Source organism: Sphaeramia orbicularis, chromosome 18, assembly GCF_902148855.1.
Source record: "Sphaeramia orbicularis chromosome 18, fSphaOr1.1, whole genome shotgun sequence".
NCBI classification, from domain to species: domain Eukaryota; kingdom Metazoa; phylum Chordata; class Actinopteri; order Kurtiformes; family Apogonidae; genus Sphaeramia; species Sphaeramia orbicularis.
In genome coordinates this window covers 20,262,233-20,279,544 of record NC_043974.1, presented here as the reverse complement: position 1 = coordinate 20,279,544, position 17,312 = coordinate 20,262,233, and the positions used below count along the sequence as shown (strand labels likewise).

Here is a 17,312-nt window from a genome sequence, read left to right as displayed (position 1 = left end):
ACTCTGTATGGAAAATAAGGATATTACTCGCAACAGGCCTGTTATTGTTTCTTCAACCTGCACATGTCACGTCTGTGTCTAACAGTGCTCGTAACCAAAGGATGCGTACCTCCACAGATCTATCCAATCTCTCTCCTAATTTTTCTCTACCTTTCATTACTTTCCTTTTTATTTGTTTTTATTTTCACAGCTTTATTCAATATTAACACAAGCCAGAAATATTTTCAGTATGGAGTGGGGCTGCCTTCCTTGTTTTTTGCAGGCTTAGCCATAGGGGAAGGCGGTAGTTCATGTGTGGGGGTTCATACCCTCCAAACAGTATAAATAATTAAACAGCAGTATTCCAGAGCAGAGCCTTGAGGTGAAATATTCACACCTCTGCCACTTGATTGACATGCTATTAGAAGACTTGATGCAATAACAAACAGCCATTACTTTTCTTCTCAGTAGGTTTTGATTTATGCATCTCTGGGTGAGCATGCATCCATGTGATTGCATGCATAAAGGTGCTAAACCCCTCCCTCATCCCCTCTAACATCCCCTATAAACCCCCACTCCAGAAGATTGCAGATAGAAAATGTATGCACATATAAACAATGACCACTAACACCAATAAATGCAGTCACTAGAAAACGTTATACATGGAACACTATTTACTTTACTATGGAGGAAAACAACTACAAATAGGTTCCAGTATTGAAATTGGCTCGATTGCTTTCTAAACCATCAGATATATGAACACATATCTGGTAGAGTCATATAAAATATACAGTATCATTCCTTCCAAGACTGATAATCTAAGTGTATGCCTTACTGCCTATTTCAGGATTCAGCATGTGTTCGAAATACTCCAGCAGGTAAATATTTTGACTGCGGTGTTGTAGTGTACTTTATATATTTATTTATTGCTTGCCGAAGGGCAAGCATATTGGTCAGTTCGTCTGTCTGTATGCATTCTAGTGGTCACGTTTCAAGCATTGCTGATACCAAACGAATTTGCATATTCAGAAAACAGCTTCTATCGTGAAAACTAAGACGGATATTGACTAACTTTGTATTATCGACTTATGGGAAGTTGGATATGACCTCTCATTTCATTTCTCATTTCAGAGTTATGGCAGAAAATATCACTATTTCCGACACTTTTTTTTTGCAATTTAACTTTGGAACGGTTTAAGATAGAAGAATACGACTTCTACCATAATGTTCAGCTTGGAAAAGTAGGAAATAGAGTTCTTTTATTTTTCCTCTATCACTTATGGTTTCTGAGTTGAAACAGTTGAATGTTTGCATGTCACTTATATGTAAATTCACAAAATGGCTGATATCTGTGAAATGATGGCAGATATCGGCTATCATAGTATTAGCAACTAATTAGAAGTCACATATTGCCTTTCATTTGGTACCAATTTTGTTGATCTTCAATGACCTTGAAAGGTCAAACTCAAGGTCATGATTTTCAAAGTACCCAATTTTTGACCGTAACTCCCTCAATTTTGCACATAGAGAAAAATGACCAGTATCAGAGTATAAAGCATGAATATATAGGCCAAAGTTCTCTTTCAAAGGCCTCTGGCAAGGGCACTGCCTGTGGCAGTTTCATCGGTCTGTCTGTCTGTATGCGCTCAAGCAGTCACATTTCAAGCATTATTGATATCAAACCATGACTAAATGATTTGCCATGGTCTCTATCAACTAGATTAGTTTTTGTCAATAGTAGGCCAAGGTACAGCTGAGATATAGGCCAAAGTTTGGGTCAGGGGCCTAATTTGCATATTCAGGAAAGAGCTTCTACCTTGAAAACTAAGACGGATTTTGACTAACTTTGTATTATCAACTTATAGGAAGTCGGATATGACCTTTCATGTGGTACCAATTTTGTTGACCTTGGATGACCTACAAAGGTCAAACACAAGGTCATGATTTTTAAGATACTCAATTTTCGCCCATACCTTTCAGTTTTGCAGATAGAGAAAAACGACTAGTACCACGTTACAAAACGTGAAAAAGTAGAAGAAAGGCCCCCGGCAAGCGCACTGCCTATGGCAATTTCATTTATTTTTTACTGCTGTTATGTACTAGTCGTGCAAAACATGCATCTAAACCAGAATAAGTCTTAAGGTGTGTTAAAATGGTTTTGGCACAACATTAATGCAATAGTATTATGGCTGTCAAAATAATGCAACTTTAGCTGGCAGTTAATTACTATTTCTATATTATACATCCGATGATGACGAGGAACCTCAATTGGAATTGAACACTATAACACAGTTGTTTATACAAACATTTCACATAGATTTGACAAAGAATTTTAGTAAACAAAGCCTATTACTGAAATATACAAAGAAATGATGGTAATAATTGGTACAAATAGAAGTCACAACAACAAAAAACAAGATGACATCATTAAACACTGTCAGTTGAATCTAAAACAATGTGTGAATAATGATGAAAGTAAGACTATATGATTTCCCCCAGCAATTTTTATGCGTGAGAATGTATGGTGGGTTATCACAGTTGTGCAGAGTAATTGCAGTTGGCTCATTGCAATAAGGAAATATAATTGTGACAGCTTTAAACAGTATTGTAATTTACAATGATGACTCAGTGTTGTCTCTTCATTAGTCACAAGTACCCCTTGAACCACATGATTGCTTTTTAACCTTTGTCATAGCTGTGCAGGTTCAGCGATAGCACAAAGGCAATAAGCCAAAGTAAATTCAGTCAGTACATGATCCACAAATGTATCTCTTCATGCTTATACAGGAACTCTTACCATTTCACTCAGTAGGAGCTATTAATTCAGTAAAGGGAACAGAGTAAGTACAAGTTGTCCGTAGTTCTGTTGGAAAGGCTAAACTACAAAAATATATACGTATATATGTCTGAGGTGTTTTCCTACCGGACTCTGTACATGTGTTCCTTTGAAACTAATTACTGCTTTCTGCCAAAGCAGCTGCATTGGGCTTCACTGTTTCAGTTCTCCAGACTATTGAGCTGACTATCAGATGAAGGAGGGTATTTTTAGCTGATCAATAAGCTTTCGACATGATATATATGCAGGTCACATGTGCTCTCCAGCCTAGCAACCTCTCAAAAAAATGAGTATAAAGCTTTCTAAAAGTCTGCGCTCCTTACTACCTCACACCCCGATGCCTTTTTGTCTACTCTGACTGGATGTTTTTTTTTTTTTAAAGATATTTGGAAAAAGACTCAGGTGGCTTCTGAACATTTGGAATTGTATTTGTGCAAAAATCACTCTGTGATAGTCACATCCCCTCCAGGGACATAACACGCATTTTGAAATGTTTCAGGCAAATCTTTCAAGCACACAATTTGGTTTCACAAGCAAAATAGGAGCAACATTTAAATCCTCTGCCTCGGAGAAAGCTGCAGCAGCACGTCTGATGCCTGCATATTGAAGGAGAATAATAATTAACAGGCATCTCCAATTTGGTGATTTCTTAATTTTTTAGGGATTATTCAGATAAATGTGTTGAGGACTTGACTCAAAATATTACAAGCTGTAAAGATAATTGCTATTTTCTATATTAACTATATTAACTGTGTCTGCTTCTTTTGAGTTCACTGCCCCAACACTGTGATCCTGAAAGCCAGATATATGGAAATTTGATTTCCAAGAGGTCCTTTAGAGCTGATTTCAGTGACAGAAATCAGTACCCTTTTGTCAGAAGCCTATGATTAGATTCAAATACAGCAGGCTATGCTGTTATTCCTCCACTATGAGGGTCATCCTGGAAACAAATACACAATCTCCGACCCCCTCCTCTTATCCTCCCTCATAATGTGCTGCAAGAGTTCAGACATGCAAGGAGCTGCTGTGTTAAGGCCAGCCATTCAGGTTCAATTACAGCTTCCCCCTGTGTTTTCAGGCAGATTGATGTACATTTCAGCACATACAAATGTTTATTGGGACTCTACAGTAGGAATGGACTGAGGAACTGGAAAAACTCTACCACAGTTTTGCCAACACATGAATATAGGGCACAGAGATCCCTGTTTTAGTGGCAGTTGTAAATGATTAGATTAAGATCCTTTATTGTAAGTATTCAGTACATTTTACCACACACAGAAATTCAAACTCTGCTTCTAACCCTGATAACTCTGATATTCATATAAAATAATAATTGCTATATAGTGATCATAAGGAATAGAGATTGGTGGTAGGAGTGTTTAGGTTTTTACTTCTTCCTACTCCTTTTCGAGCATGTATAATTTCATTTCATTTCATTTCTTTCTTTTTTTTTTTTTTTAATTATTATTTTTATTATTTTTTTCTTTTTCTTTTATTTACTCATCAACCTTTTATGTACCAGTACTGATATTTTGTTGGTTGACTTTTGTTTTGATTTCACTGTCTGCATGTTCAAAATAAAGATTTCAATCAATCAAACCCATCTCTAGAACATGCAGGATCATACCACACACTGCAAACTAGGAGCAGCGGGCTTGCCTTAGCAGGCACCCGGGAAGCAAATGGGAGGGGTTAAGTGCTTTGCTCAAGGGCACATCAGCCAACAACTTTTTCTGCCAGCCCGTGGAATCGAACCAGCAGCCCTTCGGTCACAAGTCGACTCTCCAGCCGATTCTCCTCTGGGCCATGGCTGCCCCCCACAGCAGAAATCTCTAGAATAATAGTTTATCTTTGAGTAATAAAATAGAACATTGGGCCACAATATACTTATTTCAGGTTTGACATTTTCATTCAGAGAAAGTTTGCCTCATATCATCCAATAATGTTCCTTTTATTTTCTGATTATTCTTTCTTGAATTGTCCAAAGCTACACCTAGTTGATATGAGCATCACATTGTGTTTCATTTAGATGTGATTATTGTCCTGATTAGAATTTCATTGTTTGCTATAGGTTTCATCCATGAATAAAAAGCACATATATACATATATATGAGAACATGACAGCTAATAACGAATGTATAAATTTACATGCAGCTCAAGGCTTATGACTGCTTAAGAATGCATTTCATCACTATTGTATCCTTGAAAATATAGAATAAATGAAACAAGCAACTATAAATGTATATGTTTAATTCAGATATGATCTAATACCATTGTGTAAAATATGTTATTCATAAATTCTTGTGCCTGTAAAATGCACACACTTAAACATATTAATTTATCCTGTCAAAATTTAACACAGGAGACTACTGAAAACTCTGAGAAAAGTATAATCAAGTATATTTTCAAGTCTTGGAACATTGGGCCCCCTCTTATCTGTCAAACCAATCATGTGGAAAGCACTGATAGAGGAGGAATATTATCCAAACCCATCAGACAGGGATGATTTGCTATTTCCATTCTAGATGCAGCCAGTCTTTGGGATGCCATTTCTACATTTTCTTATGTGCCATCCCTGAGAAATGGCTATCAGAGTAAAGGCTGCAATGTTGATGAGGTTGTAAGATGTGTTTGCAACTATGTCTGTCTGAGGGGAACGGTGGAGAGGTGGTGTGTGTGTGTGTGTGTGTGTGTGGGGGGGGGGGGGGCACAAGCTTAGAAGTGATGGGGAGAAATGGTAAGACCCTAAAATGTCAAAAGAATATGTGCTCTGCTCTAAGAAGAGTGTGTGTAACTGCAACTTCAAAGATCAACAGCTGTCTGGAAACTTTTGGCAAATGTCTCATCTCTGCCTCCTTCTCTTGCTGTTTTTTTTTTTTTTTTCTTTTTTTTTTGGTTTTGTTTTGTTTTTTTTTTTCTCTTCTTCCCAGTCAACGCATTCCTTTGTAAGAGGCTCTGAAATATGTCGTGTCAAAAAAAAAGTAGCAAAAAATGTTTCAGTCTCCTCGTTTAAAAGAAATCAATAGCTCTGTCTCTCTCCTTAACTGCTTCAAAGAATCCATCTGCACTGATGCAATAATACATGAAGGTTGGAGGAACTATCTCTGTGTTACTGAGTTATTGTTTGGGAGCCATAGACTTTAAAATAACAAGTTTGTAAATTTACATGGGTTCACACTGCCGCTGGTGCTTTTATACTCTGACGCTCACTGCCTCCTGAGCCGAGGTCCCATCATCCTTCTGTCCTTTTCGCTTGTGGAGTTGTCATTTTATTGTGTCGTGCAATTTCCACACTGTCAGCTCCCCTGAGGCTCTGCGCCTGGCGTTCAACACCACAACACTGACCACAAACTTTAATGAAAGATTGTGGCGTCTGCTTTTTCCAATATGACCTGTTTATCCCCTCAGTGGATGGTGGTGGCCTAGAATGCACTATTCCAAATCAATGGCTCCTTGTAGAGAAAGCTTCTCAAATAATAAAGTCAAAGCCTAAATACACTCCCTCTCACACCGACATAGTGAGGAACAGGGAGGGGTTTGTGTGGAAAATCAAAATCAATAGGTTTTTCATTACGGCTTTGATTCACGAGTCTTTCTTGATTATTTTTCCAATGGATCCAGGACAGATGAAAATGTTTTTTTGTTTGTTTCGGGGTTTTTTGTTTTGTTTTGTCCGTTCTTCTTCAAACCAAATTACCAGGCAGCCCAAGTGAATGGAAATAATAATCAAGGGACGTCCTGCGATGTTTTGATTCATCTCTTTGCACTCTCTCCACCTCCAGCTCAGCAGGTGGGATTAATCGGTCGGATCGATGGTTCCAGAGCTAATTGGACAAAAGTAATAAATATTTAGTCTCCTTTTTGGATATGGAGGGGTTGCAATAAACATGAGCGCAAAGAGCATTTCCATCATTATTGTTATTCTTGCAAAAGCGAGCAGGCAGATTGCTTGATTAGACCGCAGTGGACTGAAGGTCAGAGGAATCTATACTGAGCCAGGTTTTTGTTTGCGGACAACTCCCAAGGCAGCATTAATTTACTTTCAAGTCAAGTTTTCAATACAAGCAAGCTGTTGCTGTTGGGAAGGAGTCAGATGCAGATCTCTCCATCTGCAGTGTGCTCTTAGGCAGTTTCAGGCCATAAATATTTGGTTTATTTGGTAGATCTTCATTATGCATGTCATCACCTTTATACTGTCCATATAGGCACACAATTGCTCTAACATTATAACTTCTGTTGTTGAAGTTTGCTAAAATGTTTTCTGGTAAAAGCAGTCTGGTATGTACTTGCAAATTTAAGCATTTTAATATTCATATTGTAATGTGTTGAAGCAAATATGTAGGGGGAAAAAAAAACAATTTGATAATAAATACCTTCCTTGCACCTCCAATCCTCTGTCTCTTAAGCAAATACTGAATATAAGGACAGACAGACCCACATAACAGAATAGAAAAATGAAGGCAAAATATTATGCAGTCCATGTCTGATGGATACTTGACAGTGATTGTCATTACAGCTGTCAATCACCTGTCTTTATTTGACATCCTCTAAAAAGGCCTTTCTTTAGCTAAGTCTTCCAGTCTGAGCTAGATTTTCTAACCTAAAAACTGAGCCAAGAGGAGACACTGAAGGGTATATTACTCTCAGATTGAGTTAATTACTAGGCGCTGAAAGATTATTAGAGAAATTTTGTCCAGTTCCCAGTCTAGCTTTAAAGCGGTGATATTTAGCTTTTTGAAATGGAATTATGCATTTTAAAACATTTCCCTGTGGTCTACATAAACTGTAAATGCTATGCTTGGGTCTGAATTCTTCATTAATTCAACTCCACAGGTCCATTTTCAACCCTATTTCTGAGTAATGACACAAGAAAGGAAGTTTTGAGCGCTGGCCCTTTAAATGCAAATGAGCCACTTCACGCCCCAACCCCTCCAGGTTGTTGACAGTGCTGCTCTGTCCCGTTCAGCCTCTTGTGTTTATTAATACAACCAACAACTGAATATTTTAAAAAAATCGGCTCGAAGTTTGGAGATATTTTCAGGTTTTACCACAACCGCTGCTGCTGACAAACAATTATGTCGTACTTGGGAAATGTTCGTCAGAAGTCTTGACCTTATATGTGCAAATATTGTGACGTAACTACTTATAGACGTAACAAATTAAGCAGGATTTAAAACGGGTTGCAGAAATCCACTCCATTTTGCCAAAATGAATATAAAGATAGTTTTGCGGCACCTGCAGGGTTCGAATTCAAACTTTTTGAAGTATTAGCATCCCCAAATACACAAATAAATGTACCACAGACTAATAAAAGTGGGTTTAGCAAAATATGACCCCTTTAAAAACTTTTTAAAAATTTTCGTGCTGTATTTTATTTAATTTCTGCAGACCATACAAAAAAGTTTAAGATTAATTTCCAGGGAGATATTGATTTCAGTGTATACCAAGTGTAGATGTTGAACTTGACACTTAACAGTCAGAAAAGTAGTATTAAAGACAAACTTTCTTTCTGTTAATATATTCAAAAGTCAACAGTACATGTTAAAGTAAAGATGTTCACACAGTTAAGTCCAGACTTTATAAAACAATAAAAATGCCCTTCAGGCAGATTGTCTTCGGTTTGATAATCATCTTCTCTGTCCATATTTCTCTCCATGTCACCCTCCTATTTGCGTGTTGCCTTCCAGTATTATGTGGTTTTTTGCTTCAACCAGAGCAGCAGGTGTTTGCTGCTGGAAACTGTGACACTTGGATGCATTCTGTCAGACTGCTCATTAGAGACTCTGCACCTTCGTCGTCTCCTCATTTAGAGAGAAGAGCACACACAAATCAACATATGCCCACATGTAAACATCTCACACAAAGCAGCAGGTGGCCACTATCAGCAGGACAAATCAAAGAGGCCAAGTTAGCTTGTGCTTATTTGACATCATAATAAGAACGCAGTTGACAGAATTTCCAAGAAATACTGAAGTTTACAATGTTTCTTTTTTGCCAACTTGGCGAACACTTTATAAAGGGAACAAGTGATCATGAATATGGGGTGAAAAGTGACAAGTGTGACTGACATTGGTGTCAGGGAAGCAGGAAATGCTCAGGGGAAGACGAAGCATATGGTAGATGCTCTGCGTGAGAGGGATGTTAATTGATGAGAATTAGTTTGCATCAGATGTGACGTGAAGACACTTGCCACATCTCTATTTGTGATACAGCCTAAATAAGATATCAGTAGCTATTCAGTTTATTTGGTTTTTTGAAGGCTAATTTTACCAGTTTTGATTAGATATTTCAAGTTGTATGATCGAATCACATCAGTCTGCTCTATCAGACACTACACATTGCACCATTATTTCACAGGCGTAGCATGTGATCATAGTTTAGATAAATTAACAGAGACTGGTGGAGGACTACCATCACCAAGAGATAACCAGTGATTGGCAAATATGTAAAAATAATTAGACACCACAAGTGATCCAGCTCATTAAAGAAAGTGTGTGAAAGATATATGTTCCAGCATTCTCAGCTCTTACCCTATAAGGCTACAGCTAACGTTAACTCTATTACAGTACAATAACGGGAAGTGTTTGAAGAAAAAATACAATTGAATGAATAATAGTGTCACTTTGTTTTTGTTTTTTTGTTTGTTTTTATACTTTGTTTTTATTTGTTTTATCAACAAACAGACAATACAACACACAAACCTGGGGTCACTGGTTGAACACAAAATATTTAAATCACACAGCAGTAATTGAGCATTGTTTTGTTTATAGTCCAGCCATTTTCTCCAGCACTTCATGAAGATATGTTCCTTGAGTCGTAGGTAGTAAGTCAGTCTTTCCATGGAGTAGATTTCCTCTATTATAGCTATAGCCACTGATCCTCACGGGGTGCATCCGTTTTGAGCGATTTCCTTGTAATGACCTTTTTGGAAGTGATTATAAGAATTTTAACGAGGTATTTGTCTTCTTTCTCTAAGTGTCACTTTGTTTTTACCTACTAAAGTGAAAGTTACAAAGAAGTAGTGAGTTTATCTTAGTGAGCACAAGTTCTCATCCTAATTTTGTCTGTAATATGTGTATTTATTACAGAGAAAAAATATTACACAAGGTCCTATCCATTCCTCTGCAACAACATTCACAGAAGAAATGACCAAAAGTGAGATGCAGACAAACATAATTACACACTCCAAAAATCTAAATCTTACCAAGTGTGTTTTTGTCATTTCTTGTCAAAATATTTCATTACTCTTAAAATAAGACACAATCACCTAAAGAGGAACTTTTCAGTGAGATTTAAGAACTTATTTTTAGACAAAAGATCTTGAAAATCTTATTTCAAGTAATCTTACCAAGATCATTTTCACTTGTTCCATTGGCAGATTTGTTTTTTTGTTTTTTGTTTTTTGCTTAATTCAAGCAAAAAAAATCTACCAATGGAACAAGTGAAAATGATCTTGGTAAGATTTCTTGAGGTAAGATTTTCAAGATCTATTGTCTATAAATAAGTTCTTATAACTCACTGAAAAATTACTCTTTTGGTGATTATGTCTTATTTTAAGTGTGATGAGATATTTTGACTAGAAATGAGAAAAATAAACTTGGTAAGATTTAGATTTTTGTAGTGTAGTTTGGTTGTCAGAATGACTCGCATGTGTGTGTTTTATCAGACTACTTGTATATGTTAAACTTTTTGTGACTCTTGCACCTTCACTCTGGGAAAAAAAGCAGATTCTAACATTAGGGTCATCTGGCTTTGAGGTTGGAGATATTTTTGTTTAACTGACAGGAGAGGAAACAAAAACACAAACAGCAGATTTGCAGTGCAGGCGTCCATGAGGTACATACTGTATATGTTATATTTTCTGTGCAGAGATGGAAATATAAAAGACAGTTAATGCAAACTCTTTTATTCCCTAACCCAATGAGAATCGATAAAGAATTGGATCGATAAGCAAAATCGATAATGGAATCGGAATTGTTAAATTCTTATCGATTCCCATCCCTAGTAACAGCTAACCAATCTCTGTTGCATCTTTTAACTTTCCCTTCTGAAAAGTCCCTCTGACTGTCCCCCAACGTGAGTGCCTTCACATACATGCATTCACACCAAATTAAGCTTCCATTAACTATTCCTCTTTTTCCCCACATGGCTCCACTCATCTTTCACAACATGGCTCCTCTCCCTCTCCGTTTGTCGGCCATTTTAGGAATCTTTCCTCCACTTCCTCCACAGCTGTCTCTTGCCCAGCTCCGGTGCGATACTGTTAATAAACACGGGAAAGAGAAACAGGAAAAACGCCAACTTTCTTCCACTCTCCAAATCCTCAATTCACACTTTTCCATCCTCTCTACTCCCTGCCTCTGTACCCTGTTGTCGTGCTTCATCCTCTCCTCTTTTTTTTTTTTTTTTTTTCCCCAGCACACAACCTCTTTATAGCCCTCCTTGCCATGCTGCGATAATTAGTCAGCGCTAAAATAATACAGCCTCCAGAAAACAACAAGAGCTGAGCAGAGGGCTTAGCTCCACTGAGAGAGAAGGGGGGGGGGGGGGAGGGAGGGAGGTTGGTGGAAAGCAGAAAGGGAGACAGAGGAAGCAAGAGAGAGAGTGTGGAGAGTTGTGTCAGCCGATTTGAAATGGCTACCAGCAGATTGTTAGATAATGAAAGTGTCAGGTAGCTGTGTGTATGTATGTATGTGTGTGTATGTATGTGTGTGTGCGCACACAAGAAGTGCCACTCCATTGTTTATCAGTCTGCCTTTTCCCTGTGTATGACTAAGAGTGTGTGCAGTCCGCTGCTGTGGAAATTGTTTGATGGCCTGTTGGCCCTGCGGTCATCACAGCCTCTGCTTTCTACCCTGGATAGATCTATGTGTGTGTGTGTGTGTGTGTGTTTTCCTCAAGAGTATGTTCTTTGATGTTGTGAACTAGTGTAAATGTCAATCTGATGCTCTAAGAAGACATCAGAGAATAGAAATAGCATCTTTTAATTGTGATGTAAATTCTGATCAACTTTTTTACAGAACACTGAGTTTGATTAAAGTACATTTTAGTATACATTGAGCAACAACAACAAAGATTACACAGTATCATGGCATACTCTGACTCAGCTTTTCACCATTATTTTAGAGAGATCATTTACATATAAAGTGTGTTACATTAAAGTGTAAAGAGCAAACACATCAGGTAAATCCACATATGAAAAAGTGTATCTTGCTCTAGAGTTCAGTGTGAAAAGGCAGAGAGCTGGGCCTCATGTGTTTGGTTGAGTTATTTTTGATAATGTCGTTTCAGCATTCTGTGCTTTTATTAGAATGCCGTGTGATGTTGTGTGTGTTCATAAAATATGTCTGAATAGCCCGTGTGTGTTTGAGCACACAAACAGCTCTTTGTGTATTTTAAATGAGCATTCCTGGGTTAAAATGTATACGTGTGTGTTTATGTTCCAGGGAAGACAGACGGCACACAGGGTTGAGAACAGTTCACTGTTGTTTCATTACTCTATGCTTATCACAGCCAACGCCCGTCGTTTCTCATTCACTGTCGGGTTCATTGGAGCCAAGTCCTAACTCATCTGCTACAGTTCAAACATAAAATTGCTCAGTGTACAAGATGGGCAGATTTTTATTTTATAATTTATTTATTTATTTTTTTTTAGCCTTGAACTCAAAATACTGTTGAGGCAAAGTTCCTTTGACAGGGAGATCTGAGAAATTTCTTTTGTTGATGTTGAGAGGTGGTGGTTATACTGACAGCAGAGCCAACACAAAGTTTGTCAGTTTGCCCTAGTTTGAATGCAAAGCAACTGCAGGCAACCGAGGGCAGAAGAAACTGCAGTGGTTGGCAGATTAACATTTCAGAGCAAAGTGACAGTCAGCACTGATGCTAGTACTAAGACTAATGCTAACATGACATATAGTGCATGATATACTCTGCCTGTGAAAATATCTTCCTCCCTTCATGTTGTCACCATCAGTCAGTCAGTATGGGAGTTCTGTCCCTATATACAAACATCAATATAAAATATACGTGATGAGTATCCAAACAGAAAAGCAAAACTTTTTCATAGTAAATCTAGCCTTAACCAGTAGAACTTTGCCAGAAAAAGGCTTTATATATCATATATTTATATATCATATATACTTTATATATCAAGATGAGCTCTATCTATCTATCTATCTATCTATCTATCTATCTATCTATCTATCTATCTATCTATCTATCTATCTATCTATCTATCTATCTATCTATCTATCTATCTATCTATCTATCTATCTATCTATCTATCTATCTATCTATCTACCTACCTACCTACCTACCTACCTACCTACCTACCTACCTACCTACCTACCTACCTACCTACCTACCTACCTACACTGTAAAACAAAAAAAAAAAAAAAATCTGTAATTTAACAGAATTTTCACTGTTTATTTTACAGATTTCCCCTGTATTTTTAAGATACAGGAAAATATCAATGAAATGGCAAAAACAGACTGTGATTTTACATGTCAAATGTAAAATACCATGAAAAAACTAACTGTGAATAACCATAAAACTTCCATTTTTTAAAAGATTTTTTTCTTTTTTCACAGAAAAATATAGTTAAAATACATTTGCAAATGTATCATAATTTCACAAATATTTATTTTCTATTTATGAGATTAAACTCTTACTTTAAAGTCTAATCCCGTAAAAAAAAAAAATAATAAAATGAGATAAAATTACTGACAATTAACCGTAAAAGAAGTATTTGTTCTGTAAGTTTAACAAGACTTGTTTGTTAATTGACAAGTATCTTGTGTAATTACGGGAGGTTTCACAACAGAAATGTTGAATAAATGTGTTTTTGTGAATGTATAACATGTATAAGCACTGATAAACTGTCCAAATACAGTTTTTATCAGTGGATTGTACAACTTTGTCTCACTGAAAATCATACATATATATATATATATATATGTGTGTGTGTAATTTGATTGTTTTAATACATGAAAATATTATTTATTAAACATTAAAAAGTCCAAAAAATATGCAAAATCTCATGTAAAGTTAGGGCAAAAAAGTGTATTTTAATTATGGAAAATTACCGCAATTTTATGAGATGGTTATTTTCCGTTATTTAACAGTATTTTTTCGGCACCCCTGCTGCCGGAATATTACTGTTTTTTTATTAGTTTTTTTTTTTTTTTTTTTTTTTTTTTACAGTGTACGCTATGCATTCTATTAAAGCTTTTTAAATGTTGTTATGTAATGATGTGTCAACACCCTCATTCTCTTTTCTCTCTGTTCTACAGCTGGGACAACGTACATCTTCGGGCGAGGCGGAGCCCTCATCACATATACCTGGCCACCCAATGACCGGCCGAGCACACGGGCAGATCGGCTGGCAGTGGGCTTCAGCACGCAGCTGAAGGAAGCCGTTCTGGTCAGGGTAGAGAGCGCCAAGGGACTTGGAGACTACCTGGAGCTGCACATAGTAAGACACCATCTTATAGTTATTGAGGGGATAGTAAATTGATGAGAGGAAATGGGAAAGGTACTGAAGTTACATTCAGTCCGATGAGTCGCTGGGGAACACCTAAAAAGAAAAGAGGGACTGGGAAATATCTGAACCTGCATGAAAGAGGCCAAGGGACTGGAATAGGACCCTGAGCTATTTAGACTGATCAGAACAAGAAAGAGGAGGGAGGGAATGAGGAAATGGAGGAATTGAAGAGGTAGAGGCACAGAAAAATGGAAGGAAAAAAGAATGACCTGAATTGACAGACTGAGAATAAACCAGGAGGCGTAGAGGAACAGGAGGAGAACTAATACGTAGCTTTGAGTGTTAATGATGAGCTCTCAGACATTGTGGGTTGAAGCTTTTCTAATTTCCTGATGCTTGCATTAATATTCAACTTATTATCCTAACTTTTGCCATAGTGTGTACCTTGTTATTTATTTATTTATTTATTTTTTATTTGCACATCATAAAACAGCAAGAGAAAAATTAAAAAACAACAACATGCAAACAAGTAACATCATTCTGGAGGAGAGGATGGAAGGCAAAAAGGCTGATGTGAATACCTCCCTGGAAATAAACAATAAACAGGAAAAAATTAAAAGAGAAAAAGAATTAAAAATGCGATATAACAGAAATAATAAAATAAAGTAAAAACAATAAAAATGCAAATCAAATTACAAATAATCAAATACAAATCAAATGATAAACAGCCTTACATTTTTTTCATGAATTACAGTCTTTTTCAGATGCTTTTTAAATAATGAGAAAGAAGAAGTTATTAAAGAAGTTATGATTGTAAAAACTGTAAATAAATAATAATCACTCACATAATCAGGTACATGTTAAAGAGCTGAAGCAGATTATCTAAAATGCTAAATTATTGACCTAAATTATAATAATAAAACAGAATACTTATAATATATGTAGCAACTGGAGGGGTCAGAGAGGAATTACTGTGTTCGTGGTCCAGAAAATGACTAATTACCTCACACCATCTCGTTTTATCTCCTGTCACAGTAGTTATTAGTCTCATCTCTGTTTTTATTACTTTCATATGTTAGGCATAAAGGTCATTTAAAACCACCTCTACTGATAACTTTAAATAGCAATTAAGGGACAGCAGGCATTTAAAAATGCATTTACACAGCCACTAATTGTCTCGTTGACCCCTGTGCTTCTTCTGCCTCATATTACATTCAAAGCTCCGAGTTATTTAAATGGGGAATTTCAGTTAATTACCAGCTAAGACCACACCTGGTGACTCTGATCTACTCAGCGTGGTCCTGATGTCATTTTCAGTTTTTCTTTTTTCGTAAGCAGCTGGAGAAAAAGTTTGTGCAACATCATACAGACCAATCTGTTTCACTCTCCTAAACAAACACAGTGATGAAACATGATTACAGTTAGCCACACTTTATCCACACAGACAAACGTGTATGTATGAGTGTGCAATCAAAGCCCTCCAATATCCCGCTGACCCCAATTTGTGCGGGCTACCTGTGCCTGGAGGGGACAGGAACATTATTGACCCTGGGTCACTTCTCATCCAGTGCTTCGTAAACTGAAATGGACACACAGAAGGAGGAGGGTAAAAGAGAGGGATAGGTGAAAGTGTGTGTGTGGGGGGGTGGGCAGGTATAGAGGGGGGTGGATGCACCAAGTAGGTCAAGGCCAATGTGGATGCTCTTATTGTCAGTGATAAATTACCATAATGACTGTAATGATGAAAGATTATGCCTTTAAATACAATGAACACAGCAGATGATGATGGGCTTGAAGTAGTTACGGACTTAGCAAAGATACATGCAGCCATTTTAAATGCATTTTTCTGTTGTAGATGTTGGTAGTTCTGTTACACTTATTAGATAACAGCCGCATTACAAACTGACAATCATCATAAGCCCCTTTATAAAAACAGGTGGATGAAATGAACAGAAAGCTGATATTTCTATGACTATTTCCTCATCATTTTTCACATTTTTGACCTTGACATCATATTATTGCACTCTCTACATCCTGACACACTCAAGTTTCATTGGTACCAGTCCTGATGATTAACAGCTTTATGCATTTTGTTTCACAAAGCCTGAACAGTTTTGAATGAAGTGAAGGACTCTTCTTCATTAGGTGAAGTGTATATGCATCAGTAAGCTATTGTAAGGCGTATACTGTACTAAAAGCATAAAATGAACAGGGAAAAAAAATCATTAAACATAATTATTTGTATGACAATTAATTTTTAGCTGAAATTTCATCATCATGACAGGCTTTTGGTGAAACATAAATCAGTCAGTGACACTTTTTGTCAGTGTAGTGTCATAGGAATAAAGACACATAAGTGCAAATAGGTGGTTTCTTTGTGATGCATAGAGAACTGGGGAAAAAAGGTAAATAAAATCACATAAGATGAATTAAGATGAAGAAGTAGTTACTTTCATCAGTTTTAGATTTGTAAAAAGCAAAAATGTAAACCCTCAGAATTGCTATGTGCCATAAAAGCTATCACCAATTGTTCAACTCATATTAGTTTTTACTTTCAAGGAATGGCTTCTCACAGTTTATCTGTCCCTGTCGCACACAATCCCTCATCACTCATTCTGCTGGTTGCTCTTCTCTCAAGAGCATATTCTCTATCTAACTTCAGCGTCTTTCATTTACTCCCTCATTCCCTCCTGTCTGGCCCGTTCATTCTCTTGTTCCCTCCCTCTCTCACACACATCAGTGCCTCCAACACACCAGCTTGGCTCCTGTGCTCCCATTGCAATTACATTTCATTTGCTGCCGTTCCTCCCGAGTCGCTCCCCTAAATGACACTGTTCAGCCCGCAGTGGGTGTTTGGGTCCTGTTAATTATGCCCGTCTCTCAGTGAGGGGCGATGTACAGGCAAATTAGGCCTGAGAACCCAGGAGTCATGGCCCAATATCATCCCGCCTGATGGGGACCTCACGGACCCAATCAAACGACAAAATAGCCCCACGTTTGAACAGTAATGGTGG

At 37.2% G+C, this 17,312-nt stretch overlaps 1 protein-coding gene across 8 annotated transcripts in view; it reads left to right on the top strand.

Moving 5' to 3' along the window:
• The window catches only part of nrxn2b (neurexin 2b), a 759,383-nt gene that overhangs the window by 605,008 nt on the left and 137,063 nt on the right, over window positions 1-17,312 (top strand). For all 8 annotated transcript variants that reach the window (XM_030161797.1, XM_030161795.1, XM_030161798.1 and 5 more), the window contains one exon: window positions 14,108-14,289. In XM_030161797.1, coding sequence (XP_030017657.1) covers window positions 14,108-14,289 — 182 coding nt within the window. The remainder of the gene's footprint in view (window positions 1-14,107; window positions 14,290-17,312) is intronic.